Genomic DNA, 22,389 nt, shown 5'->3' on the forward strand with positions numbered 1-22,389 from the left:
GCTTCAGCGCCCCCTTGTGCCGCTCGCCGAAACTACAATGCTCCCGAATACTTTTTTAGACCCGCGAAGCACTGAACCCGCGAAAGGTGAACCGCGAAGTAGCGGGGGTTCACTGTATTTTATTTTGAAGAACAAAAAGATAATCAGTCTGCTTTTGTGGCGTATGTAAAAAAAAAAAAAATTCAAAATTCTAAGAATATTTACTGATGAGATGCTGAAATATTATTTTGCAGTAAGTACTGGAACAAATCTGGACATGCATATTCAAAAGGTCAAATTCAGTTCATCTGTAGAGGTTATAGTTCAATGTTCACCCACAAATCTCACTGTAAGATGATCCCTCAGGTTTGGTGTTTAGTGTATATACTGGTGCATCTCAATAAATGTCAGTATTTTATTGCTTGCATTCCAAAAAATTAACATGAATTGAAAATGATGTATATTAACTACACACAAACTCATTATTGCTCTGATTGTATTTTAAAGCTCAAGAAATTCACAATCTTTGGAATTGGCCGTCTGAAGGTATTTTCATGTTTAATGACAATACCTAGCTAAATTTCAATTTTTGAAATCAACTACTGATAGGAACTTTTCTACGATATTTCGATTTATCGAGGTGAAGTGTATCGATAAATTAATGACGATAGCCTTTTTTTTTTTGTGGACTTGACATGAGCAGACGGCTTCCATGCAGAATTGCACATTGTTGTCATCACGCTACCAATGATGGATTTTGTACGGCGTTAGTCTGCTGCCTGTGTTTTTTGCCTCCGTAACCACAACCAATCATTGTGCTTTTAGCTTGTTTTTTCTTGTTTCCGTCATCAGGAAAACATTGTCGTCAACACAGCAAATGTAAGCCAAATGCCAGGTTTCTGTGATTAAAAAAAGACAGATAAAAACTTTTACACTACTAACTAACCTACAACTTTTACAACTCACTTTTGTGAATGAGAGTAAAAGTGAGCATCTGAGATAACCTAGTTGCAGAAGTGCACACACCCTCTTCTAATTAGGTTGTGGCGGCGTTCAGAATGAACCGATTACATCCAAACGTGAAACGCAAGACAGCACACATCTGTCAACATAACAGGTGCCTCTGATCAACCCCAGATACATTTCAAATGCTCTAGTAGGCTTTTTTTTTCTTTCATGCACAACCTTGAAGGATTAGTGCGAGCATGGACTGCTATTTAATAATAATACAATAAATTTTATCTCCAAATAGCCACATTGCCTGTTATAAGAGGATGTGCACACTTATCTCACTTTATTTTTAGTTCCTCTCCTAAAGATTTGTTTTTATTGAGTTGTTCAGGTGATGTCACATTATGTGTGGGAAAAGCTTTACAAAGTTGGTGTGTAGACATTTCTTATCGACTGTAGATATTTCACTTCCACGTGCCGTCATGTTGAGTGCTTTAATCTTTTCCAAGTGCCACTTGATTGCCTCTGCTGCCCTTTTACAAACAAATCTAATCTCAGGTGAAAAAGGTACTGAGCATCCAAAATTCACCACTTTCTCACATTTTTTTAAATTGCTGCTTTTTTATTGCTATTTTAACTTCCATGTTGTTCAATGGAGCTCAGAAGAGTTTTTTTTGTGTGTGTGTGTGAATGTGTGTACAAAAGGAGAAAAGATTTTAGCGATGTTGGGCCTCAGGTCATTGTTGGCAGTGAATGGCGTTCGGGTATCCAAGCGCACTTTATTTTCCATCATATATACGCCAAGAGGCCACGACATTTTGGACACTGCTGGTTTTGTGTACAAGTGCTGAGAGCTGTCGCTAACTTTGATAACACGACAGAGTCAAATATTGGGGTCAGCTTTTGTACAATGTTGCGCAATTATCAACATATTGTTTCACTCAAACCTCTAACAGTGTTAATCAAAATTCAATGTTATATGTCGTTAGTGTGCGGCTGGTTTGTACAGAAAAAAAAATTGTTCTGCAGAATTCCCGCAGTTGGTGAATTTTTTTTTTTTTTTTTTTTTTTTTTTTTTTTAGAAGTCAGAAAAAAAAAGTTCCAGATAGTGAAGATCAGATGTAGTAAATGTAAAGAAATCATGTTAACATTAAGTCAAACATTGCTGGCCAATGATGGATGACATCTTATTCTTTTTTTTGTTTGTTTTCATGAAAATACCATGCAAGTAAAATGCGTTTTAAGTTACGCTGTTTTACCAGGATGCAAAAGAGCACTAATGAAATAGAACATGCACATGCCAGAGTTGTTTTTTTATATATATATATATATGTATATGTGTATATATATATATATATATATATATATATGTGTGTATATATATATATATATGTGTATATATATATATATATGTGTATATATATATATATATATGTATATATATGTATATATGTATATGTATATATATATGTATATATACACATATATATATATATATATATATATATATATGTATATGTATATATATGTATATGTATATATATATATGTATATATATATGTATATATACATATATATATATATATATGTATGTATGTATATGTATACTGTCGACTGTGCTAACGATTGGAAAATAATCTGGTGGCATAAGAGAATAAAGTGAAAAATGAAAGGTGTGTGTAAATCATTTGCATTACAAATGCTATCATTTATCATAAGTAAAAGACAAACAACCATCCACACTCACACCTATGGATAATTTAGAGCATCCAATCAACCTACGATGCTTCTTTTTGGAATGTGGGAGGAAACCGGAGCACCGGAGCCAGATGAGATGTCACAAGTACTCTGTAGTGATATGTGTCCATCTTCGCGGAGGATATAAGAAGTAATATGTTATGTCTACATGTGTTGCTGTCAAAATATAATTTGCTTTAAAGGTTAGAACCCCGCCACATATGAAAATGCGTGCCATGGTTAGCTCATATCTATTATTTTCCCCATGACGTTAGCATTATAAAAATATTCAAAAATAAAGCGTAATTCTCTTTTAACGTTTAGTTTTTCAGGCTTCAATTGGGTGTACCAATGAGCATCTTGAAGCCTTTTACCTTGCCACCAAGAACACTTTCGTCTCTGCTGTATAATGTTGTGTTATCTTCACTTTGACCAGCAGAGGGCGGTGTCGTAGATGTTCATGCCTGTTGCGAGGGGTTCCGTCTGGGCTCCTGTTGCTTCATATCCCGTGTATCAACTGAGAAGCCAAGTTCAAGGTATTGAAATAATGTCACTCAAGTATGCATTTAGCTTGTTTTCTGCTATGTTTTAACATGTTTATGATTTGGCTACAGATCGTGACAATCAAGTAGCTGAGTCCAAAGAACGTTTGAATCAGTTCATACATGCAGTAAAGCAAAACATGAACAGTTAGGAAAACATTTTGTGTGAGACGTACACACTTTAGTGTGCCTCACAGTACACTTAAAATATTATTTGGAATATTAAAGAAGATAAGTGCAACAAAAAGACAAAAAGAAATGTAGCATTTCATAATCGAGGGAAGGAAAAAAATCATGGCAAACTTTGAAATAAGATGAGGTGTGGATGTAGTTGCTGTAGCTGTAAATCATCTTCGTCTCCAAAATATTTGCAGGTACACTTGATGAAATACATTTTGATTTTGATGTGAAACATGTTTCGACGGAAGTCTTTGAAGAAGGCGAAAGACTTGCGAGTTATAAACTAAGAAGACTGCAGCGACAACAAGGTGATTTACACGGAAACAGATAAGGTAAAGATTAGATAAATAAACTGAGATAAATAAAAAAGTTTAATGATAAGAGAAACAATGAAATTCATTCTGCTCCCAAATATTAACAAAAAAAATAGGATGAGTGGCTCAGTTAATGGATGGACGAATATTAAAAAAAAAATTTAAATGGGTATATTCTTGCCTCCCAAACTGCAAGTATGCATAGTCCAAAGTACTATCAATAAATAATAAAATAATTTAAAAAAATAAATAAATTCACAATGAGTGCCTTTACTTTTAAACTTTCAATAAATCTACACTGAAACTCTTGAAGAAACTTAACTTAGTTTGTTGCCAAAAAAAAAAGTATCAAACATTGCTACTTGCAATCATCAGTTGACAAGCAATACTGAGACCTCCATGTTTTGTATTTACACAAAGTCTAATGTTCAAAAGTGAACTTGGCTCAACAACTTGGATGAAAATGTGTGCAAAGGTCACTTAGGTCGCCCGCTGTCTGCTTCCTGACTGTTGCTGCCTCCTCGGGCAGGTGCTCGGCTGCAAGCGAGCTCTTTTCACGTTAGAGGGAGAGCGCGAGAGGGAGGAGGAGAATGAGAGAAAAGGAGAGCGAGTCAGAAGCCAAGAGTAGAAGAAAGTGAGAGAGGGAGGCACGGGTGGAGGAAGGGAGGGGAGAAAGAAGTGAGAAGTGAGACAGACGCACTCACTGGATCTGCATGGAGAGTTGCTAACCTTTTTCTTTTTCTCCAAGCAAGCAAAAGGAGTGGAAGATTTTTGTTTTCCCGAGAGGAGGGAGGACAGACGGAAGCGATGGACGACAGAGCTCCTTGCGCTGAGCCTTCCATGGCCTGCAGGACCTTCACGCTGTTGCTTGCGGCGTCCGGCCGGCGGCCGCGCTAGGCTGCTCTCAACCTTCAGGTATTCAATATCATTATGTGCATGTGGGAACCTATCACAGTTGAAACCTTGGACTGGTCGCCGGTCAATCGCAGGGCACATAGAGAGCCGAGCATTCTTACTCGCGCTGTCACTGAGACAGTGTTGTACTTGTTCAGAAGTCTTGGCTCATCATTAGTTGCTGTTTTTGCAACTATGCTTCACTGTCAACTATAACTTTTTAATTAGCAATTAATCTGTCGATTATTTTGTCGATGAATCGGATAAAAAATTCAAGAACAGGACATTATTTCAAAATGACAGTGCACATGCTTAAATTAATCTTGATTCAGTGACGATGTCGAAAAATGGGAGATAATGCGTTTGATCGATTGTTTTCCAAATGTAAAAGCAAATTTGAGATATTTTGAGTCAACACCAAGATAATCAGTCTGCTTTCAAGGAGGAATCCAGGATTTGGATATTTACTGTTGAGAAGCTGCAATTCTGAGCATTTTGGTCTATTGAAATAAAATTATTGTCTGTTTTACTTTGTCAGTAGCTCGTGTTGACTCTAAACACAAGCGCTGTCGCTAAAAATCAAGCTTGTGCATGGGAAACATTTGCTTCCCTGATCATAACAATGCTAATGACAATATTGGGTGAGAAGATGATGATGTTTGCTGTGCACCAAAGAGGTGCTACACAGCGGGACAGGTAAGCGCATGCCTGGGGTATGTTCATGCCGCATGAAAGCTTGTTACAAACTGTACACGGCGCCGATATTCACACACAACTTCTGCGTCTCACCTGCAAGCTTCAGGGGGAGACACATTGGCTTGTGAAGGCACATTCGACACGTTTGGGTGCACAATTAACACCGTGGACACTTTGACTCATCGGCTGTCTGCCACGTGAGGCTAAACTGAGTTGACTGTCTGCCACACTAATGACTAAATGCTCTGTAATGTCAAACGTGTGTGTGTGTGTGTGTGTGTGTGTGTGTGTTTGTGTTTGTGTCTACTCTCTGGAATAATGATTTTCAGTGTAGGTGGCACATGGCTGCAGGCATCCATTTATGCATTACGTTTCCCTAGGTGTATTGAAACAAGGCGCCAAAAAGTAGCATCGAGCGATTATGGAAACAGATAATTATGATATTGAAATTATGATTAAGGAAGATGATTAGTCGTTGATTTAGAATGGTATTCATTTTTTGTATTTATATTAATTTAATAATCATGATTAAAAAATTAATATAACTTGGAATATTAACCCGAAAATAAATTTTTAACAAAGTAAAATAATATAATGAATAAATTAATAGCTATTAAAAACAATTTATAAAAAATAATACCGGCTGTTCTTGCTTTACCCACCTTGGCCTTTTAGGGGCAGTGTGGTGCTACGCATACATGTGCACACATATTAATTTATGAGTAGAAGAAGAAAGTTGTAATTGAGCTTTATTGATATATGTAATTTTTCACAGATAAGCAAGAATTTATGCCTTTGAGTATTGCCAGTATGTGTTCCTATAGCGCCTGTGTGTGAATATTCGTTATTTGAAGGATTATCACTCCCGTAAGTCAATGCTATATTTCCATTAGCCTGTCAAAGGGTTTTTACATTTAATGCTAGCATTAGCACTGACGATGTTTCTAAAACGATGCATGTCTTGTATTTAGATATTTAAAATGTAATTATTTTTATTGTGTGTTTAGTTTAATAATAAACTCCCGCTGGGTTGTCATTAAACAGTTTAAAACAAGCCGAGGGAGGGCCGAATAACATTCATCACATGGTTGGCGTTTTCAAGCAGTTAGTCTTAAAAGTCTTCATGGAAAGGCCTCTTCACACCAATCTGACATTAGCTGTCGCGGCCAACTGTAGCATCGGCCTGGAAGTCCGCACGGAAAATGACCGCAAAAGCCGACGGAGACGCCAACGACCAGACCTTCTGCGCATGCGTGATCGGGATAGTCTCTACGTAGCCTTTGACAGTCCAATAAAGGCGGTACTCCGTGAAGGAGAGTAATTAATTAATTTTCACGGTCTTCTGTCCAGTTAGCCATTATGCCCATGAAGGAGACGTGAAAATGAGCGAAGTTCATTTAGTTCTTAAGAAATTGCTTAAATTCTCAAAGTTTTTTCTGCTTTAGTCACAGGCAGTTCTTGTTCAGTGTACTGATTCGCTAGCTAACAGCCAATCACAAGTGTTCATTTAACCCGACGTGTTGAATCGGCCAAACCTGCCGCCTAGACACCCCAAAAACGGCTTCGACTTGATGACGTTGCTCATTACACCAAAAAGACGGCGTTGCGTGGACCGACTTCTCGACAGCCGGTGTCGGATTGGTGTGTTGAGGCCTTTAGACAGTTTTCTCATGAATATTCAATATTTAAATAAGTCACTCTTCTCCTTATTTTGGTATGGAAAATGGCTTTTGTCTGATTGGTTACTTCCCAATATGTGGGCATCTTGTGGCCACCAATGTCTCCTTATTTTGTTGGCTCAGTTGAAATGCAGTCGGCCATTGGCGTTATTCTGGCTTGTCGCGGTGCACTTTGAGGCAGCAATGGCCCGGGGTTCCTCTCGAGGGACAAAAAAAACTAAATATTTCTAACCACTGTCTGTCTGAAGAACACCTATCACTCAAATTATGTGAGTTACAATGTGTCTCTTTCCTGTTGTTTTTTCTTCATTTTGGGGTATGTGTCTTAAATTGCAGCGGTTCGAGCCATCCATAATAGCAATCTGAGCACATGTGTGTTGTTGCGTTTCTTTGATTGTCTCCAACCTCGGCTTAGCAGTCCATTTGAGAGGAATGTGGGTCCAAGTCATCTTGGGAATGTGGAAAAGTGTCTGAGAGTATCCAAGGGCCTTATCTCCTGGCGGGGCGGGGGGGTAGGAATATGAGGAGGAGGACGAGGCCCTTGAAAATGGACATGAACTTGAAAGCTGGACTATTAAAAGGACCACCTAGTGTGTGTTACACTAATAATAAACTTGATTGATGTCTTTGATCTATAAAAAAAGATAGTCTAATCTTTTCAGGTATTAATTTTCTTCTGCACGGCTGAGAACATTTGGCACACTTGAGGCGCTTAAATCAGCAGGCGTGCAAATGCGAAAGCCCGAGGCGATGGCTGCACACACCTGTGCGTTAAAGAAAAAAAACAACAACCGTGTTTCTTGGTCTTTGCAGCAAAATGTTCAGCCCTACCACGAACATGCACACACACACACACTGCAGGTCGTGTATTTGGGTTCTTCAAGGATTTACTCGAGTCACTTTCTTTCAGAGACAATGCTTGTTGGACAGTAAGCTTGTTCGTAGTGTTCCTTGTTTGAATAGGTAACATGTCCCATCCTGTCCACATAATAAAAGGGCTGAGTCCAAAGTGCCGGCGCTCATGTTGGGAGGAAGGAAAAGCTAAAAAAAAAAATGATAACAAAAATGTGCACACCGCAAAATGGAATTAATGCCAATGCAGTTAAGAGCCATTTTTGTTCGCTGTAACTCTTTTAAATTAAACTCGGATTATTTATGCCCCGTTATCTTCAACACTGCCCCCACTCCCTAACATAACCGCTGTGAGTTTTTATCATATAACAATTGTGCTATTAGCATGTTGACATGATGCACAAATCAGTTATTTAAAAAAAAAAATGTAAATAATATTCAAAATAATTTACGTAACAGGAATCAAGAAGATTTTTTTTCTTGCTGCCGACAGACTGAATACAGAGGGTTGCTGTCTTTTATCCCCCTTTTGGGCATAATTGCTGGCAGGTAGATGACGTGTATCCACCGTCGTAATCGCCGACACGGGTGGGGTGGGTGGTTAATCGACGGGTGGTGGTGGCCACACATGTTCTGCGTAAATAAAATCTGATGAAGAACATTCAATATGTTTGAATGTGATCGGTTTATTCTTAACACAGCTACATCACAGTTATAAGAGGGTGTGCTAACTTGTGCAACCCGATCATTTTAGTCAGTTATATTTTGCTAACCCTTTTCATGGAGAGCAACAACATATTTTAATCCATTTGTGCTGGTTATTTGCCACATTTACACATTTCTTTTATATTATATCGAGGCATTCGTGGCGTCCTCCCGCTTTCAAATGTCACGATGTGCATGTATTTGACAGGATGTTGACAGTAGGATTTTATGACACCGTGTATCATGATTTAGGTGACGTAAGATTGCCAAAAGCTCATTTGTACCTTTGTCACATGAGAGCAGACTTGCAATGGCGAATGGAGAGTCCGTTTTGTGAAGACTAGATAGAGGTCAAAGGTCCAGCCTTTCTTGCCGTTTACTTGCGAGATGGTTGTCGTTTTTTTTCAGGCTGCCATAAATTTCTGTTGGCTTTCTGCAAGGAGACCCCCCCCCCGCCCCTCATTTTCTCCCTCATGGTCTTTCCGTTGCAGTCTGGACCAAATCACATCTTCCACCAGTGTGCACATTCATGTTCTGCCTTGTGTATTTGCCAGACGGATTGTCTGTCTGAATGTTGCTCGTTTCTGGCACGGTCATGAATACGTTTCCCGAGGCTGCGCTTTGTATCGACATTTGGGTACGCGAGACACTGGCAACCCCATTCGTGCGTCGCCTCTAGGGTCCACACCTGTCTTCAAGTCTTAAAAATGCTATTAATGACAAAATGTAATTATTTCTTAGTCCTTATAGAACAGCATGAAATTGCGCCTCGTACGGTACACCATCTGGAGCAGTTCTGTATCAACACGCCGATAATAACTTGACACATACATAAACCATTTTAATAAAATGTGTCAATCACCAGAGATGCTGATTATTAAAAGCACTAACTGATTTACATCTGACTCAAATTGAGTTTTTGAAGATTCGAGCAGTTGTTCAGGCGAGTTATTTTTTTTTTCCTGAGCGATAACGCCCCATATTATAATGGCAGAATCAGAATCAGAATGCCCTTTATTGTCATTGTACTCAGCGTACAACGATATTGGATAGCGCCGCTCTCCATTGCAATTTAACAAATAATTTAAGTAATTATATCAATTAAATTGATTAAGGATTAGATAGTTAAATAAAGATAAATATGAAATTAAATCAATAAAACACTGAATGTTGCAGTACTATAAATATAAAGTGAGGGTAGTTGTGTGCCAGAGTTCAGTATGGAGATGGCAGTGAACTCAACTTACTTTTCAACTCTCAATTTGACAAACAGTGAGCATTTCCTCAAAACAGATCATCGCTGCAAATATGGGCTAATATGAGCACCCTACTAATTAGGTGAGAGGCGTTCAGCTGTCTCAGCGAACAGTATATCCCGTTTCTCTTATACAGATCCCAAGTAGCCAAGGTGAGCACACCAGCTGATATCGTTTAAATGACTTCGGCCAGCACGACTGATTTTGAAGGCTTCCGCCTAAACTTTGTTGCTGGAAAAAAATCCCGCGAGACTTCCCGCACACATAATGGTGCATGCCTCTATGTGTGTACACAGACAATGCAATTAGTGTGCTGTTGTGATCTCACACGCACACACAACACACACACACCAGCAGCTCTCACCCCACTGTGACTGACTCGAGCGACTGTGCTGTGTCCTGGCTAGCCCGTCAATGGAACCAACGAAAAGAGCAAAAAAAAGGGGGGGGGGGGTGTAGTTTAAAGAGCACTAGAGCTACAATCATGTTTGTTCCATGATCATACTCAGGACAGTTTTTCATCAGCTGGACGTGAAGCTAGGTGGGAAGAATTCTGTGCAGCAATCAGTGTTAGCTCTGAGCCTTCAAGTTTCTGAGAGAAAGAAAGAACTTGTCAGGAAAAGCCTTCTAGAACTTCTGAACTCCATTTGGGGTTAATTAGAGACACTTAAAATGGTGGCAGGTGTGTGCATGAGTTTCAATGTGACCGATTACTTTTCAACACAGCCACACCCCGATTACAAGGGGGTGTGCATACTTGTGCAACTTCAGTGATCTCCGTTGATAATTTTTATTTGGCCTTTTTTCAGGTGCGTTTTCAATTAGTTGTGAGTTGTAGTAGACTGACATTTATTAAAATTTCGGCAAAGTCTGTTGTCGTGCGTGTGACTCGAGGTGAAAAAGCAAACAGGCAGCTTATTGCTGATTGGCTGCTACCCACTGCACCAGGAAACAATCAGATGGTGCTGTGGGCTGGCCAATTTGTTTCTGCAGGCAGGGCGACATGCTCAACAGAGAGAGAAAATAAAATAAAATAAACCATTTTTTAATTGATCGGCCAGACAGATGCTGATTATTGGCAAATTGCTAAATAATCGGTTTATCACTATTATGAACTTTTGTATGACATTCATCTTTTTGATCAATTTTGGTGTTAATGTTGACCATGTCAACCATTTATTTCGGCACATACAACACACTAGTTGCTGCCACATGCAGCAGAACACTTCAGTGCCCTACCGCAGCCAAAGTGAAATTACTAAGCAAATAGCAGCCTGTTGTTGCTAGGATAGAGAAAATGACACATCTCGGGAATTGGATTTCTAGTGGCGTAATTCAATACCTGGAGCACGAGGAATGCGCAGGTGGAATTGGATCATTTGATGCCTTTGGTGGGATTTTTTAGGCATTTTTATGACATGCTTACAAATACTAAATTGAATCCAGGAATGTGGCGTAAGTGAGGATTGCTGGCCACTCGCTCACCTTTTTCCATTCTGCAGCAAAGGCTCAAAGTTGTCTGGGGCCCAGTGGCTGTCACCACAAGAGCGGATCAGTGTAAGCGCTTCCCACAGACTCTCAGGTGTCAGCCAGGCTGAAACATGCATAAAGACACCCTTTATCTGGGAACACATAACCATTTGTGCTAACTATCTACCTGCCATGTGTGTGTGTGTGTGTGTGTTGCGGGGCGGGGCGGGGCAGAGAGAGATAAGGCAGACTGGCCTGGCTTTCCAACAGCTGCACATTGACAACACATGTCCTTCCACAAAGAGGAAGTTGAAATCTCCTTTCCTTTCTATGTCGCTCCAGGCAAGCACATTAGAATGTTTTATGTTAGTGAGGCAGACTAGAAAAGTTAGACCAAAAATCTCTTTTTAAAGGTCAACCCCAAAAATTTCTCAACAAAAATATGTTCTATGCAGCTCCCACTATTCCCAACATGACGTTCTGTTTAATATTTCATTTGTGAAATATGAGTTAACTGGTAAAATCCACTTGTTTTTTTTTGTAGATCTCAGTGTGGGGCCGTTTTGCTGTCAACTGATGATGACATCACAGTGTCTCAGGGCACAGCTTAAAGATAAAAGATAAAGATGTCCTTTTATTAGTCCCACAATGGGGAAATTTGAAATTTGCGACCAATCATGGCTTAGCTTCAGAAAACAAGAGAGCTGTGATTGTTCGGTACCAGATCCCAGAGCAATTGTGATGTCATTTTCAGTCGACAGAAAATGACAAAATGGCCGCCCCCATGCTAAAAACAGGTGGATTTTGCATCTTAACTCATATTCAACAAATGCAATATGAATCAGAATGTCATGTTAAGACGAACGAAGGCACATTTTTTTTTGTTGACTTCCCCTTTAAAAAAAAAACAAAAAAACTATAGTGGAAGAAAATAACATTCCACATGATAGAGTGTTGGATGATATTATAATTCCTGTCTCCCTCCCTCAGATCCAGCGTGTCTACATAGCAATGCTTCCCGGGCATGGACTCTCTCTTTTTCCTGATTTCCAACCCCACCATCACGCTTTGCTCTGCAGAGGAGACAGTCCCAGCATGTGGCTCCCTGGCCCGGGCAAATCGCCGGCACTGATCACTGACCCCCACGACGACGAGCCTCTCCCCCACGCTTGTCACCACAAACACGTTGCCGTGTGCCAGCAGGAGACTTTAACCTTCATTGATCTTCAGTCACCAGCGAATCCTCGACAAAATGGACATGGCTCTCCTTCTGACCAACAATGTGCCACCCACGCCTCACCCCTCCACTCTTTTAAAGACTCTCAGAATGAACTGATTGACTGGGCAACAAGCTACCTCGGTACAGGCAAGGACGATGAGCCTCTAACTTTTAATTCTTGTCGTGCCAGTATGAGCGACATCGATCAGACGGATGGCGCACAAAGTGTCACGTCAGTGTATCGTCCCCCGCACGAACCTCTTAGTCTCCCTTTGGCCTTCCCGCTGTCCTCACTCCACACAAACAGAGACTCCTGGGACTCTCAGACACCTTGCTCTCCATCCCCATCCGAGGGTCCAGAGTTTCACAATTTGGACTCCTACCATCCGCAGAGGCGCACATCCCAAGGTTCGCTTAAAGAGAAGTCCATCCGTGAGTGTGATCTTTTTAACACTACACAGATGTTAGATTTTTTAGTCTAAGTTGTGTTCCTGTTTACAGGCCGTAAGATGCAGGTTTATTCTCCAGACAGCCTCAGTGACGACTCTCTGAGCAGCCCCGTCCTGGATGCAGACTTCCTCTTCCCTGCGACTTTTGCATCTTTCCTGGAGGAGGACCTCAGCGGACAGTCTTCGCAAGACACCAACACCAGCCCTTCGTCTACAGATGCCACTCCGGACCTGCAGAACCTCAGTCAGGATGATGTTCTCCATCTACCAACCGAAAGGCTGCTGACGTTGGAGGACTCACTGCCAGGCGTGAGAGAAGATAGTCGGGACACGTCAGCGATGGCAACGGGGGGCAGCAATGCGCCACGCAGTCGCCAAGTAGACCATGAGAGACGGCGCTTCTCGGCTTCAGAACTCATTTCTAGACTCCAGCTCTCCCAAAGGAAGAATTCCTTCACCTTGAAGCTGGGAAAGTCACTGTCAGCCCGAGTCGCCGCCAAGGACCGACAGAGTTCTTATGGTTTGAGCCCAGAAAGTGAGTCGGGAGTAACCTTATATAACTGGATAAACGTCATGAATTAAAGAAGCAATTGTGAATTCAAACTAGATCGAAAAAAGAGAATACACAAAATGAGGACATTCAATCATTTATTCAGCTACTTATTTTTGCACATTGCCATTGCAGTTTTTTTGAGCCCTAAAATAAGAAATCAGGTGACACTAATGATAAATGCAATATTTTGGTTGATTTTTGTTTTTCTTAGCGGGCCCAGATGATATTCAGTATCCCACTTGATGTTGTGTAAATAAACCCCAGTTTTCTGAAATTGAATCTATTTTTTTTCTTGGGTCTGCTTTTGTACTGTAGCAGACATCTTGATACATCAAGACTACTTGTGTTTGCCCCTGTTCTAGATAAGTGCAACCCAAAGCAACGCGGCTCAGTAGTCTACAGTGATAGCGCCCCCCACAGTCCAGTCGGACTTGCACCGCCACTGCCCAGCAGTGACAACGGAGTGCCAACGCATTGGTGGAGCAGCAAACTTGGGTGAATATTTCCCAATGGGAAACTGCCATAATTCCATTGGAATATTTGCTTATTGTCTATAACCAATATAGATATAATGGCAACCATTTTTTTTGGGGTGTGGATATTCAATTATTCAGTTAAAAAAAACTCCATTTGCTATTTTGTGTGCTTCCTGTAATGCCTTAAAATGCCACAAGATGGTGTCAGACCCCTAGCTAATAGGAAAGTCGTAAATTGTGTTCATGAGTTATGCTAGCTGAGAAATTCCGTTTGGGAGTGGCTAAGTTTTAAGGTTGTTTGCAGTGTTCAAAATGTTAGCAAGCATTGAATCTAGCCTTCTTTTACTAATTCCTCCCCCGTTGAGTCTCTGATCAAAACCTCGCTTCTTACAAACGTTCCTGAGTGTTATCCTTAAAGCGACAGAGAACGCATATACATTTTCAAGAAAATAGCAGGACGCGGATGGAAATACTAAGGCAGCATTCGTACGCAAATCAAGTCGACGTTAGCCACAGCTGTGTAATGGAGTTTGAGTAGAACACTAAATGTTATGGGTTTGAGTTTTTATTTAGTGTAAGTTTAGAGTACAATCAATTAAATAATTCTGCATCTGAAAGGCAACTCTTATGTTCTCCCTTGTTTGCACTTTTTTTTTTCTTTCTGGATGTGGACGTTCCGATTCACACGATGAGGCCAGAGATGGCTTTATTTATTTATTTATTTATATATATTTATATATATATATAATTTGTGTATTTATTTATTTAATTATTTTATAAATACCCACCATTTTAATCATGGACTACTGTCAGGCCAAACTGACATTTCTAACAAATATGACCAAGAAAAAGATTTTTATGGAAATTGCAAACTCCCTCTAATGCAAAGAACAATAAAATGAATGCGGACGTTCACTTTCCTGATGCTATTATACATTAATGCCGACAGAATGCGGAAGAGGTCCACCGAGGAGGACTTGTGCACACTGCCCGTTGTCGCTTGCTCCAATCGCTTATCCAGATTTTTGCCGAGTTGTAAGTTCACTTCTTCCACAACTATTCTTTTGAATCTGTTCAAAAGCGAATACTTGAAATATGTTTCCATGTTTCCCATAGCCATCTTGTATCAAGAATACAGCGATGTCGCCATTAACAGAGAAATCCAAAGACAACAAGGCAAGGAGCCGGGCACGGACGAGGCTTCCGATGGGACCCCGTCTCCTTCCAGTCTATCTCCGTCCAGCTCCTTTTGCTCCTCGCGGGGTTCTGCTTTTGCCCTGTGGCAGGACATCCCAGATGTGCGCTCTAGTGGTCAGCTGGACAACTTCAGCAATGAGCAGAGAAAATTGCAGGAGGTGCTTTTCACGTTGCATCACACAAATGAGCCGTAAAGCGGAACTCAGGGCAAAACATTTTTGCCTCACTAATCTAAATATGGAATAGTAGAACCCTGCCATTCAAACTCATGGATTTTATTCTCAATATTTTTTGTGCAGAGAGTGGCAAGATGTCAAAATGGCCGCCAACTGAGATGGATCAAAATAAATGGATTTATCTGCTTAATTCTTATTCCGTAGACACAATACTAAGCAAAGTTTAGACTAGGGGTGCGCCACATTTTTGCCTTGAATTGTCCTATCCGGTGTCCGGAGTCTACTCCGAGTTAATGAACAATTGTTCCTCCCTGCAGGCCAAGTTTGAGCTGGTGACATCTGAGGCCTCGTACATCCGAAGTTTGACCATCGCTGTGGATCACTTCATGCTGTCGCAGGAGCTCTCCGAATGTCTCGGCGCTCAGGACAAGCAGTGGCTCTTCTCCAAGTTGCCCGATGTCAAAGATGTCAGTGAGAGGTGAAGTCACGAGAGGCTCGTCTTGTCGTTGAAAGCGTCCGTCATGAGGGTGTATCCAGCGCTCTCTATTACTCGCAGGTTCCTTCAGGACTTGGAGCAGCGGTTGGAGGAAGATATCCTGCGTTTTGACGTGTGTGACATTGTTCTGGATCATTGCCCGGCTCTGCGCAAGGTCTACTTACCTTACGTAACCAACCAGGCTTACCAAGAGCAGACCTATCAACGGCTCCTGTGAGTAAAGCTTTTTGTCTTGTTGCTGAAGTCGACTCCTCTCTGGTTCTTGCCTTGCTGTGTAAAACTATTACAATGCAATACAATAAATACAAAAATATTATAAATGAGTGGATAAACTTAAATCTCCTTTAACTAATCCAGTGCTTCTCAAATAGTGGGGCGAGCCCCCATGGGGTGGCGCGATGCGATGCTGAGGGGGGCGCGTGTGACCCTTTTTTTCCCCGCCGTACTACAATAAGGTGTAATTGCACATCCAGTCCAGCAGATGGCAGTGGCGCTCTCATTGCCCATGCTCCGCGAGTATTAACCTACGGTGTAGGTTTGTTTTGCAGCGAAAATGCGATTATTTACAGTTGTGGTGGAGAGTGGGTTGTGAGGTGGGGGCGCAAATTGTTTTCTTCTTGCTAGGTGGGGGGTAACAGAAAATAATTGAAAAGCACTGAACTAAACCAAAATGAAACCAAAGTAATTGCTTTTGGGAATAAAGAAAAGAGGATTGCTTTTAGAAAACACTTGGAGTCACCATTTTTTTAAAAAACAAGTCCAAAACATTGTTGTGCTGTTTAAGTCGAATCTGACTTTCAGCAGTGGTATCGACTCAACCATTAAAACGGCCGTTTACCAGCTGAAAACATCCAGAGTGAAATGTTGCATGCTCCAAGCAGACCAGGAGAAGCTTATCCATGCTTTTATCGCCAGTAGACTTGATTATTGTAATGGTGGTCGTCTGACTGGACTTATCAAACAGCTGCAACTCATTCAGAAGGCTGCAGCTCGGGTTCTGAACAAAGCAAAGTGATCTAAGCACATTACTCCGGTTCTAATGTCTTTAAACTAGGTCCCAGTCAGACATGGAATGGACTGTAAAGTTCTGCAACTGGTCTATTAAAAACCAGATGGAATGCTAATGGAATATATCAACTCACATGAGCCTTGTGCTTTGCAGACTTTGGTAAAGTAGTGGAATGCAGAGTTCAAAACAAACAAACATTGTGAAGCAGCATAAAGCTGTTCAAAGTAATGCTTTTAACCCAGCATGTTCATGTTTGGGATAGCATGGTGGGTGACTGGTTAGCACGTCCGCCTCACAGTACAGGGTTTGATTCTGGCTCCGGCGTTCCTCTGTGGAGTTTTCAAGTTTTCCCGTGCCTGTGTGGGTGTTCTCAGGGTACTCCGGTTTCCTCCCACATTCCAAAAACATGCATGGCAGGTCGGTTGAACACTCTAAATTGCCCCTAGGTATGAGTGAAAGCGAGGATGGTTGTTTGTCTCCGTGTGACCTGCAATTGGCTGGCAACCAGTTCAGGGTGTCCCCCGCCTACTGCACGAAGACAGCTGGGATTGGCTCCAGCAACCCCCGCGACCCGAGTGAGGAGAAGCGGTACTGATAATGGATGGATTTTAATGTGCACTTTTAATCATGCGAAGTACACAATGCAAGAAGCGCGCAAATCATGCAACCCCCGACTTACGAGTTCCTTGAGATGCAAGCAATCGTTTGGCCAATATGTTTGCTTTGACTTGCGAGCAATCTGAGATTCAAGCTCTGTATGTTGGCAGTGATGTTCTCACCTATCGATTATGATACGTCTCTGGTCGCAATAATTAGTAGTTTTTTTTTCCTGATAATACACATGCAAGACGTGCAAAAATTAGCTTTTGTGTCTTGGTGGCTTTCAATGCATTTTCTAGTCAACATGGGTGCTTGTGTGCGGCTGCATGACTTAACTTGCAGTAAGCCCAAGAATTTCTCAAGTGCAAAAATGTTCCCTTTGATTCATAGCATGGCTCCAAAGTGATTTGCTTTCTATATCTTTACAAAAACAATAATTGCATAATAGAACATTTGATAATGCATTAATGCATTATTGTTCTTAATAGTATGAAATCGTTTAATTTCAAATAACACTTGGCCTAATAGGTCATTTTGACCCATGTTTGTAAATTTGCCTTCAATAAAGCATTAAAAAAATGATGATCAGTGGTAATCAAAAATAAGATATAAAATCTACTTTGAGTATTCAATTATAAAGAAAAAATATTTTTGTCAAAAGACAAAAAAAATAAATAAAACTTCATTCTGTGGATTAGATTTAAACTCAAGTTTTACCAGAATAATTTCAGCATATCCCCTCTTGTGTCCCCAGGCAGGAGAAAGCTCGCTTTCCTGCCACCTTGGCCCGTCTGGAGGAAGACAGCGTCTGCCAGAGACTGCCTCTGACCTCCTTTCTAATCCTCCCATTCCAAAGGATCACTCGGCTTAAAATGCTGGTGGAGGTGCACTTAAAACGCACGGCACACACGCTACATTTTCACTTGAAAGCCAATCATGTTCAAGTATAAGATGAAAAAGAGTGATTAAAAAACCCTCGCAATATGTAACATGAAGGAACCCATTTAAAAGAATGTCAAAATATTTGTAGAACATCCTAAAGAGGACCACACCAGGCTCTAGAGACGAGGACACTGCAACCAAAGCTTTCAATGAGCTAAAAAAGGTACTCACGATTATTCTGAAAGAACTTGTGGACAATCCTTAGTCACTCTTGCTTACTGTCTTGTCTTAGATCATCAAAGAGTGCAACTCCAGCGTGCAGTCCATGAAGAGGATGGAGGAACTCATCCACCTCAATAAGAAAATTCAGTTTGAGGGCAAGGTGACACGTCTGTTGATGACTGCATGTTGTGTCTCCCATAAAAAAATTGGGGGGAAAAAATCATGAAGTAAATTCAGACATTTGTTTCTGAAAACTGCCCTGTGAGTGTCTGGCGACCAGTACAGGGTGCACCCCGACTACTGGCCAAAAACTAGTGGGATAGACTCCAGCACGCCCGTGGATGGATGTTTCTGAAAACATTATTAATGTTTGGAGATAATCGTAGAAAACGTGACACAACAAAAAATGATGTGCTACTGAATTGTTGAGATGTAGCGCTAAGCTTTTTCAATATGTTTACTTTCCTCTTTTTTTTATGTTGTTTGATAATGTAACTAAAAACGGTACCTAGTACCTAAAAGAACTTGAATGATGTCGGCGTGCAGTGTTTATGCGGTGCAATTGCAATTTTCTTAGTTAAAATCAACAACACCATTTCTACTGCTATGTCGTACAGTTAGCTAGCTAGCTAGCTAGCTAGCTATGCCCCAAAGTGTATTTTCCCTGGATGCTACAATTTACAGAACAACTCTGCATCGTTATTTAAATTCCCAAGTGAGGAGGTGACGCCGCAGACAAATCCACAGCTGGTCCTCCGGTTGCGAGGAGCCACAGTTAGTCTGCAAGCTAGCTGGTGGCTATTTGCGGCTTTAAAGAGATTTTGAACTATGTGGCTGCTTCGGAATGTTCGGGTGTGTTGGCATAAGTAATAGAGTATGCGAGAGTTGAGCATTTTTCCATTTTCTTTTTCAACTTTGTTTTTATCGCACATTTCATATATAAGACAACTCAACGTGCTTCACACAAACAAAACCACAGCATCTAAAAGCATGAACAGAACAACGGAAGATATTTGCCAAGACAACAAAAGTAGATCATCCAAATCGATAAAAGAACAATTGACAACATTTAAGCACATTTACAAGGAAAAAGATTTTTAACACATTTTAAAAGCAAAGGAAATAAAAAAAAAATTGCTTTCTGACATTACTAAAAGACCATGGAGTGAAATTTAATTTAGAAATTCCTAAACAAACGTAATCAAATGAATGGGGGTAAAAAGCATCGTGCAATTTGAGCATGGACTTCAAAAAGCTATTTAATTGATTATTGATGTGGTTTCAGCGCATTTCAGGGTGTAGAGAAAAATGTTTTTGAAATGTTTTGAGATTGTTTTTAATCATTCAAATTCGTCAGGTTGTGAACACTCTTCTCTGTGGGGTGTCAAATTAACTAGACATGTTTATTTCACTTCACAGGGACTTCTAACACACAATTCTCTTCTTTCTAGATCTTCCCTCTGATTTCTCAGTCTCGCTGGCTGGTGAAACACGGTGAACTTCTGGAGGTGGACACGCAGACCATGAGTATTTCTGGATCCAAACTCAAGCTTCCCACTAAGCCCGTGTACTTGCACCTGTTCAACGACTGCCTGCTGCTGTCCAGGAGGAAAGAGTAGGTCACCAGCGATTGACTGGCAACCAGTCCAGGGTTTACCTGACCTCTCTTTAATTGTTCAAATGCTGCAAATTTTTGCTTGATATGTCTCCAAACTGCGCGTGGTTGTGTTGCAGCACATGGAAATTCTTGGTGTTTGTGCACGCCAAAATAGGAGAACTCAAAGTGAAGGATTTGAGTCAGAAGCTGCAAGGAATCTCGGGCTTCATCTTCCACCTTCAGTTGTGTGAAGGACATCAGCTCAAACATCAGATTCTCCTCAAATCAAACACTGAGTGCGTAGTGGAGACACGAGTGGCGCATAACGGGACGCTTTCATCAAAATTGTGCTCTAAGTTGTGTTGATGTTGTGTGCGACCAGGAGCGGGAAGCAGCGATGGATCGCAGCCATGTTTCCATCCAATCCTCTTGAAGACATCGAGCAAGCCAGCGAAAATGATGGTGAGTACACAGTAGGGGCGCAACAATTTTGAAAGAAGAATCAAACCATTCTAATTGTCGCATTTCCTTTTCGTCTCTTCTCAGACATCTCTCAGGTCCAGTGCATTCGAAGCTATCAGGCACAAGAGCATGACGAGTTAACTCTGGAGAAGGCCGACATTCTCCATGCCAAGACCATCACAAGCGATGGTGAGAAAACGGTTGGAAATTCCCATTCCGGGTCACCACATCATTTTTTTTCATTTGTTTATACTATAAAGATGAATAAAATAGTTGGATTACACCACTAAGTGTGTAAATATTTTGTCATCTTCCTACAGTGTTGGCTTGAGATACGAATAACCCATTTTGAGTTTTTTTAAATACGATACGATTTGTAGCTGTGGGGAGGGCGATGCTGGGAGAACCAGTGGCGGGTGGGGATTTTTTAATTGTGCGCCACCGTGAAAATGAATTTTCAATCATATCTGACAGTCGTCCTCCCTTACTCAGTCACCGGCTCCCAAGAATGTACGTGAATCCTATTTGACGGGAAAAAAAACAGCCATCCAGCCAGCTGTGTTTAGTGAATCTGAAATCGGATTGGTAAATTTTGATTTACCAATTCTAGATTTGGCATCAACCAGCCATCCTGAATCTGAATGTCCTGGGAAGATTACATTCATATGGCAACACATGCAAGCTGAAATTTGATTGGATAAAAATAATAATCCACAAACAACTGGTAGCCTCGAAGCTGGGATGCACGCTTTGAAATGAGGACACAAAAAAAAAAACACCATGATGTAAGATTTAAAGGCGAATGTGCCATGTTACTATTATTCAGTATGAGAAAAATCAATCAAAATGGGTCATTTCTATGGACGGGAGCAAACTTTCATCAAAATGAAACAAATTCAATGTTAATGTGGTTGATCTTTCTTCCAGGTTGGGTGGAAGGCATCCGGCTCTCTGACGGGGAGCGGGGCTGGTTCCCCAAACCCTACGTAGAGGAAATCACAAGTCGCAGTGCGCGTCTGCGCAACCTGCGAGAGAATATTCGCATTAAATGTGTCACGCAAAAACTGCAAGGAGAGGACTAGCCAGTTAAACTTGTGGAATTTCTTGAGTGGTGAATGTTTAGCATACAAGGACACATCATGTGGAGGCCAGTTTGGAGTGTTCTTTCTCTTTCTCACTGACAGCAGAGTCAAATGTCATTTCCTATCTCTTTAATGCATTTATATTCGATGAAATGGAACACCGTTGAAAGGTTTAGCAACTAACAAGCAATAAAATCAAGGAATATTCAAGTACCTGTATACCAATTGGACTGTCTAATAACAAAAAAAAATCTTCAAATGATAAAATTTTTATTTTTTTTTTTAAAAGATTTTCCTTAAAACTCTTGAATGAAATTCACTGGACATTTATGACACATTCCAGACCAACAATGCCATTTTCAGTGACTCTGCCACAGAAATCAGCATTTTCCAACTCATACTAATATTCCAAAGCTTATTTCACATCAGCTGTTTCCATATCGTCTTTCCTTTTATGGATATTCATAACTTAAATTGGTATTTATGTTTCTTCACCTGCTTTTGTGTTTATGTTTAGAGTTGCAGCATTTATTCTAAATTATGTGAACAGAAATTCTGTTCAGAAATTATGATAAGCCGCGTCTAACATGTATTCTTGGCGTGTTTCAGGAGGATAGGCTACATTTTAGCTATGAGAAGAATTTGGTTAAATGGTTTTGTTTTTTGTTGTGGACGTTCAGTCAACAACAACAACATATAGATGAACAATAAAGA

The 22,389-nt window shown here is 40.7% G+C and overlaps 1 protein-coding gene across 4 annotated transcripts; it reads left to right on the plus strand.

Moving 5' to 3' along the window:
* Window positions 1–3,119: 3,119 nt before the first annotated feature.
* On the plus strand, window positions 3,120–22,389 carry arhgef19 (Rho guanine nucleotide exchange factor 19). Of its 4 annotated transcripts, none has more exons than XM_088290800.1 (17): window positions 3,120–3,203; window positions 4,456–4,618; window positions 12,246–12,906; window positions 12,976–13,458; window positions 13,839–13,971; window positions 14,902–14,987; window positions 15,069–15,307; window positions 15,643–15,803; window positions 15,882–16,034; window positions 18,185–18,314; window positions 18,461–18,535; window positions 18,605–18,694; window positions 19,986–20,149; window positions 20,269–20,427; window positions 20,514–20,593; window positions 20,678–20,782; window positions 21,521–22,389. In XM_088290800.1, exons 3-17 carry the CDS (start codon window positions 12,267–12,269, stop codon window positions 21,673–21,675), a joined length of 2,853 nt encoding a protein of 950 aa, XP_088146926.1. In that variant the 5' UTR covers window positions 3,120–3,203; window positions 4,456–4,618; window positions 12,246–12,266; the 3' UTR covers window positions 21,676–22,389. The 4 variants fall into 4 exon arrangements, with proteins under 4 accessions (XP_088146926.1, XP_088146925.1, XP_088146928.1 ...); XM_088290799.1 differs by having other exon boundaries at window positions 3,127–3,203; window positions 4,452–4,618; XM_088290802.1 differs by having other exon boundaries at window positions 3,127–3,203; window positions 4,452–4,618; window positions 12,246–12,882.

The sequence above is a fragment of the Idiotropiscis lumnitzeri genome, chromosome 3 (assembly GCF_059441095.1).
Source record: "Idiotropiscis lumnitzeri isolate Australia: NSW breed Sydney's pygmy pipehorse chromosome 3, RoL_Ilum_1.0, whole genome shotgun sequence".
NCBI lineage: Eukaryota > Metazoa > Chordata > Actinopteri > Syngnathiformes > Syngnathidae > Idiotropiscis > Idiotropiscis lumnitzeri.

Excerpts from the sequence above, each read along its gene's own strand:
- arhgef19 (XM_088290800.1), top strand. The coding sequence starts at position 12,267 with ATGCTTCCCGGGCATGGACTCTCTCTTTTTCCTGATTTCCAACCCCAC. Across the intron at positions 14,988-15,068 it reads ATCCAGATTTTTGCCGAGTT|CCATCTTGTATCAAGAATAC; the intron begins GTAAGTTCACTT and ends TGTTTCCCATAG. Across the intron at positions 20,594-20,677 it reads GCAAGCCAGCGAAAATGATG|ACATCTCTCAGGTCCAGTGC; the intron begins GTGAGTACACAG and ends GTCTCTTCTCAG.